General features: G+C 39.3%; 1 protein-coding gene across 2 annotated transcripts in view; it reads right to left on the bottom strand.

The window, feature by feature from the left end:
* Positions 1-4,786, bottom strand: part of creb3l3a (cAMP responsive element binding protein 3-like 3a) — a 7,927-nt gene extending 3,141 nt beyond the window's left edge. Inside the window, exons 1-9 of one of the 2 annotated variants that reach the window (XM_025054000.1) lie at positions 4,560-4,786; positions 4,157-4,273; positions 3,780-4,017; positions 3,430-3,566; positions 2,365-2,475; positions 2,164-2,270; positions 1,254-1,322; positions 978-1,062; positions 299-392 (exon numbers count right to left, since the gene is read on the bottom strand). In XM_025054000.1, the coding sequence (XP_024909768.1) occupies positions 299-392; positions 978-1,062; positions 1,254-1,322; positions 2,164-2,270; positions 2,365-2,475; positions 3,430-3,566; positions 3,780-4,017; positions 4,157-4,273; positions 4,560-4,580 (979 nt within the window). In that variant the 5' untranslated portion in view covers positions 4,581-4,786. The remainder of the gene's footprint in view (positions 1-298; positions 393-977; positions 1,063-1,253; positions 1,323-2,163; positions 2,271-2,364; positions 2,476-3,429; positions 3,567-3,779; positions 4,018-4,156; positions 4,274-4,559) is intronic. The other variant, XM_008338574.3, reaches the window with a different exon arrangement.
* Positions 4,787-6,783: the final 1,997 nt, after the last annotated feature.

Here is a 6,783-nt window from a genome sequence, read left to right as displayed (position 1 = left end):
GTGACTTTGAAAGTTGTGTAAAGACATAAATTATGTAACTCAGAGAGGACACTAATTCATTTCATGTCTCCAAACCTTTAGAACAGTTCTTCTGCTTTTCACATCCTTATCCTCTCATTATTTTTTGTTTCACATTTTATCAAACACTGCTGGAAAAGCTTTAGCCTAGTATTCATATTGGCAAAAGTGTTTTTTTTTGTTTTGGGAGACAACAGGAGGAGAGCTGCAGTCTCCTTGACTACCGTTAGACTCTAGAACTGTTGACCACAGGAATCTCCTACCCTTGACGTTTACTCACTTCTGACGGGGCTGAAGTCTCCTTGGCTGACCTTGGGATCAGAGAAAGGCTTGAGGCTCGGGAACAGAATTAAGGACAGCGACAGCACAAGCACCTGAGGAAACAAAATCGTCAAAAACAAGTCGTTGGAAGAAGAAAGATCACACAAGTATGTTTGATTACTATAATAAAATGAGGATTTAGGTTGGAGAGGCTTGACATTTGGATATCTGTGTTATATTCCGTAAAGGTTTACAAGGACACATTGGTATTCCCAGAGCAGAGCAGGCTTTGTGATCGGGAGAAGGTACATGGTTAGCAGCAGAGTACTCTGAGACTCACTTGTATTTCTTTTATATGTGAGTTTCATTTTGCAAATTGTTAACTGGCATGACTTAAAACTACGCCATTTTGGTCTCCAGCAATAAATGTTAGAAATGTCAACATCCATTTGGAGGAAGTGCCTCTGTTGACATCCATTGTGATGTCTCGTCCGTCGTGTACACAGCTGTATAGGCCTTTCTCCGTGACTAATCCAACAGTGGCATTTTGCTGTTTGGTCTTCTAAGAGCGTGATTATTTGTAGAAAGCAAACAATGATTCATGGAGGGTTTGAACTCCCCCGTCATTGTCCCCCCCCCCTCACTCAAGCCCACGCGCACAAAAACACATATTGTCATATATTCACACATGTACGTACCAGTACACATGTCCCAGTCTGGGCTGGCTTGTTAGTTGTATTCATAAACATAGCCTGCAGTCTGTGAAGTTGTTCAATCAATGACCTGCGCAGAGTAAACAATAAAGGAAAGACAAAAAGGGAGGACACTCAAAATGGAAATGACAGGAATAATTGGATTAACAAGTGTCTGAGGGAACATGGGGGCGACTCTTAAGTCCAGCTCTGAGTAGAGAAAGTGCTTCAAGAAAATGAAAGCCAAATGAAAGTTGAAGAGAACTGTCGAAAAAGTCTTACATGTTACACTTCTCAAGCTGTGTCACTTTCCTTTGCAGCTCCTGGTTGTGAGCACTGCAGGCAGCCATCCTGAAAGAGAGACTCTGACTGATAAGTAGGTTGATTAGACTTTTACTAGATTTTCATTAAACAGTGTGTCTGTGAGAAACGTCAACGCAGTTTTAGGTTCACATTGAGAATTAATAATTAGAATTAAAACAGGAAAAAAAGTCGTAATATAAGTATAAACGTGTCATCCCATGCGTGTCTAACCCAGTGGTTCTCCAACTTTTTCTACTCTGTTCCACCTGAGAAAACATTGATCTCTCTGAGTACCACCATGATGACCAACATTAGAATATAGCAGCAGAGGCCTTCACTGTTAGCTTCCACCACATAAAGATGTTTATGTTTAAATGTTGTATTAATTGTGCATGGTATGTTTCAGATTTATTCAATTGAAAATTTAAATGTAAATATATGAATTTTTCCCACGTACCACTAGAGAGCATTCGCGTACCACTGGTGGTAAGCGTACCACAGTTTGAGAACCACTGGTCTAAGGAAAACCTTGTTTAAACCACTCAACAACAAATATCTGATAAATTCTGTTTGTCTTGGTGAAAAACAGAGGTTTCGTGGAATCACAAACTTCACCCACATCCTTGTGTTTTTTTCTTCAGAACAACCGGTGAATAAAAATCATATTGTGCATATAAAAAATCACCACAGTTCTGGTGACTTCAATATGTGATTAACCAAGTGTCCAAGGGTGACCTCCAGGGCACAATCAGCCAAATGTGGCAAAATAATTAAAAATAAATGAAAAATATATTGATTTTTAATTGACATCCAAAACGCTTGCAATACCATTACTTTTTATTTCTTCCACCAGTCACTCCAACACGGTGCATTCAAATTAGATCCCCACCTGCTCTCCAATCCGTCGATGTATTCTTTCTTCTTCTTCCTGCTCTCCTGGGCAGACTGCTTATTGCGAATCTTTCGGCGTATTTTCTTCAGAATTCTTTCCTCATACTTTATGACGGAGAGCAAACTCAGATAATTATGAGAAGTTATCAGCTGTGGAGCAAAAACAAGCTTTGGATAATTGTTTTCATAGAGAATGTACCTTTGTGAGGGGCAGTTTGCTGGGCAGAGTCACCCCCTCCTTTGTCAACAGCTTCTTCTCATCCTCACTGAGAATCAACTCTTGAATGGATTGCTGGGAAGGCTGTTGGGGCTGGTGGTGAGATACAGAAGGAATACTAATGTCAAAAAACATCATCACTGCTGTTTGATTAGGACTCTTCTTTCCTCTGGCACCAAAGCTGCTCCTCCTCTTCTCCCCCCTCAAAGCTACGCTGGAGAAGACTACCGGGCCATGTTTATCACTCATTTCACAGCTACTCAAAGATATGAAGACAATGAAATGACAACAAGGGAATCTTAATTGCATTCTGCTACTCTCATGTTCATGTGATTGAAGTTGAAGGGAGGGTGTTAGAAGAAAGCCTCACAATCACTTTCAACAAATAAAAAGTGTTTATTGACTCCCTCTTTACACAGAGAAGTGTTGTGTTTAAACAGGAAAATAACTACACACAAACTACCAATAGAAGATGCCTACACTTCACGTACGGTTCTCAGTCAACCAGGTCATTTTTTTAAGTAGACGGCAACTCGACAGTAGTGGTTTCTAGCAGATGTTTCAACTCTCACCCAAAAGGGTTCTTCAGTTCTAACTAACTGCTGGCAGCTGCCACAGATCATATGAAAAGTTGATAACATCTCCAGAGATTTTTCATCACTATATTATTGGCTGTCTGTGAGGTTTTAAATTGGAGCCGGTGTACTGTATTGCAGTATGTACATTACATCTGTAGATGGGATACATGTTAGGACATGATCCATCCATCTGTCCATCCATCCATTACTTCTTTTTTTTTAAGAAAACCTTGTCTTTTAGATGCTGATGCTAACAGGACTAAGTCTAAAAGGTTATTTATTTTGAACCTTTCCTGATCCCCAACAATCCTTCATTGACTGGTGCTACCTGTCTAAGACAATACCTGACAGCACACGCTACAGTAATTTTTCTGTTAATTCAATACCTAAATACTGCCATATGTCACCCCCCCTCCCCTTTACCACCTATATAAATACACAGTATATTTCTATATTCTGCGGTGCTCACCGGTTCCTGTGTTCCAGACAGCAGCAGATCTTTCACAGTCAGTGGGAAGCCAGAGGACAGCTGTTGTCCATTTACATCAGCAGTATACTGTGTCAGTGGTGGTCTGTCCATTGAAAAGACAGGATTCCAGTCATCTGCTTCCACACAGACACACAAATGTCCATTATTCTCATTTGAAAAATAGAAAAGGACGAGACAAGACATTATAAATGTTAATATAGTTTGTTGGTAATAATAATAAAAAAAGCCTTTGAACACATTTTAAAATAAATCCTACTGGGAAACTAAGCAACTTCTGAATGTCTAGTACATCTTCTGGAACATTTTTCTCTTTGGCGTTTGAGACTTACACGAGACACCGGCTGCTTCCAGGGTTGCCTTGTGTTGTGGCCCTTGAATAAAGTACTTCATGTCCTCAGGGGGGCTCTCAGAGCGCTGTGGACTGTCCATCTGGTCTGAGGCAGGGTCCTCACTAATCCCACTGTCACTGTGAGACGGTGACCAGAGAGGGGAGGGCGACACAGAATTACCTCCACTCAGGAGGGAACTAAGGAAGTCATCATCTGCCTGTTGAGGAGGCTGTAGAATCTGCAGGGCAAAAAAGCTCAAGGTTATCACTGGTGTCTATTGAGAGCGTCTAAAGTGGCGGAGAAAAAGACCTAGAATGTATGCCAAGGACAGAATACACAATCAATGGAAAAGAAAACATTCTTTTTTTTAAACGCACATTCGTTTCCTGGACTGTCCAAGTGTGATGGTTGTCATGGTGTTGTGTCTCTTCATTTCGTAGAATTCCATCTTTTTGATCAAACAGCCAGTCGAGCAGCTCCATGTCACCACAACCCTTAAATAAGACCATGACATTTATTGGCAACACACAGCAACATTTAGCCGTGACATGTGAGACCTGTGCTTTACCAGTGTAAACTAATCTTTTTCTCTTTTTACATCTTTACAGATATCTGCTAATGTTAAAGACATTTCAATAAAAAAACAAAATCACATTAACAGGAACAGGCTATGTTGAAATATTAGAAGGAGGTTTTTATATTTCCTCCGAGACCTGAACCTTGTTCTGTGCCACTGCCTAAGTAACTACTACTAATTAAAAAAAGATTTGGAGTATTTACCTGATCTGGGTAGTGTTCCATTATAATTTAGATTTTGTTCCTTTAGAAGACAGATCTACAACAAGGCAGAGATCCAGCCAAAAAACTGCCAAATCGCTTTGTTGTTTTGTAGCCCCGTCTTTGTTCCTCGGAGTGTCCTCTCTATCGCCCAGATCTTTTACGTGGGTCCAAAGGTTAAACTCCAACTCAACAAACCCAGTGGATTGGCTTTCAGTGACCTCATTGGCTACGAACAGATATAATCTGATTGGTAGACACTAGTACTGAACTTAAGTACTTTACAAGTAGATATAGCTGAAGACGGATGACAAAGAGAACTTCAGAATGGTCAAAGTCTGCTTCTTTTTCTTTTTTGACACTGTGTTGACATAAGGACAGCTCTGACCTTTAGCTTACATTATTTAATAATAGCACAATATGTTTTAACAGCAGGAACAAACGATGACCTGTTGAAATACATGAAAAATACAATTCAACTAACAGGAAGTTATATTACTGTATGATTATAATTATTGCTATGATTAATTACAGATTAGACAGATCTATCAATATGTTAGGCTGCATACACTGTAAACATACAATAGTTAGCTTGTGTGTACAAGCTGGGTTTCTCATCTTGTAAAACTTGTCAAAATATATTTATTTGCATATTACATTTTTTTGTTGCAAATCCACAATTGCTAAGAACAAAACACCCCTGTTTTTTAATCCCTGAGGTGTAACAGATTAATAAATAACAGTGCTGTGTTAAAGGTATGTTATAATAAACTTTTGCTAATGTTGGGACAGCAGGGAGAATGAAAGAAGGTTGTGCTGACGGGAGCTTGTGTGAAGCACAACAAAGCAGTGAAGCATAATGTCAACAGGTCATCGACAACATCTGAGTTTGAGTTTCTAGCCAGGACTTGTCTGGTGCCTGTATGTGTGTTTATTGCATAAGCACCATTGCTTTGCAATCTTTCGGAGAAAGGTTTCAAAGGGCAAAAGTATCAGCAATAACTCCAGAGGCTCTTAAGCTCCCTTGATCCCTGAGGCTACACGAATAAATAGGCTTTCTTATACGTTATATCGAAAGTTTAGTCAGTTACTTTCTCTTCCTCTCTTGTCCTCTCTCTCTCTCTTTCCCACAGTCAACCTGTGCAGGTACAACCTGTACAAAATCTATACTCCTCCTTATCTGCCAGTGTCTCATATATTACAAGTACACGTTGGTTGCAGCTATAGGAATGACATGTACATACACTGAGTCATGTAAAAAAAAACTTGGAACACTGATGTTGTATACGTTCCACAAGAACTTAGTACTGCTATGATGAGTAATTAAAATGACATTTGACGCAAAACTGATCAGCAGCTAAGCAACTAAAAAAAGAACATGAGAGAAAAAAAATCTTCCTGATTATCTCATGGTCCAAATGCAGGTCTTTATTATTCAGATGCACTGTATAGTCTGATTACAGACAGAGGGAAAGGTTGAACAATACACTGGATGCTGCATGTGACTGAAACCTGGACTGAACACTCTTCAGTTCAACTGTCATTTAAAACCACACTCCTGACAACAACCTGTAATGGAGAGCTAGAGTGAACATCCCAAGAAGCTGAGTGACGTTTTCTCTTCATGTATAATTCAGGATCCAAGGGTTTTATTTGTCAGTTATACGCAGTACACAGTGGTGGTTTTACACATGTAAACATTTTCCTTATTCCTTATATCTTCACATCAAGATATATAAAGAATCAATATAAATAAAATCAAATAATGATAAAAGAATCGAATGAACACACTCATATACAGTATATATGTACATATATACTGTATATACATACATACATGTAGTAACCCGTCATATACGCAGCAGGAGAACTGTCCACATTTGCACACACAGTCTCTAACTGACTCTTGATCAGCACAGAACTGTGATGTTCCTGGAAAAGGTTGTTTGACTTTAATGCAGTCACAGGAAAATTCATGCCCTTCAGATAAATTGTTGGATTTATTTTGTTATTTTTCTACTGCATGTTAAGACGTCATCCAGGCCCACTTCTTAGTAAGATAAAAAAAACATTGACATTGAAGAAATTACCTTTCACTGCCTCCAGAAAAGCAAGAAACACGTCAAGTTGCAAATTACAGTCGATTGTGATTTTCAGTTGTGTGTTTTTAGGTGGTTGCCAGACGTATGCCTTTGACTGCATTCAAGCTACGAGGTCAGCGTACTTA

The sequence above is a fragment of the Cynoglossus semilaevis genome, chromosome 2, assembly GCF_000523025.1.
Source record: "Cynoglossus semilaevis isolate Cse_v1.0 chromosome 2, Cse_v1.0, whole genome shotgun sequence".
NCBI lineage: Eukaryota > Metazoa > Chordata > Actinopteri > Pleuronectiformes > Cynoglossidae > Cynoglossus > Cynoglossus semilaevis.
This window is presented reverse-complemented; position numbering and strand designations above follow the sequence as displayed.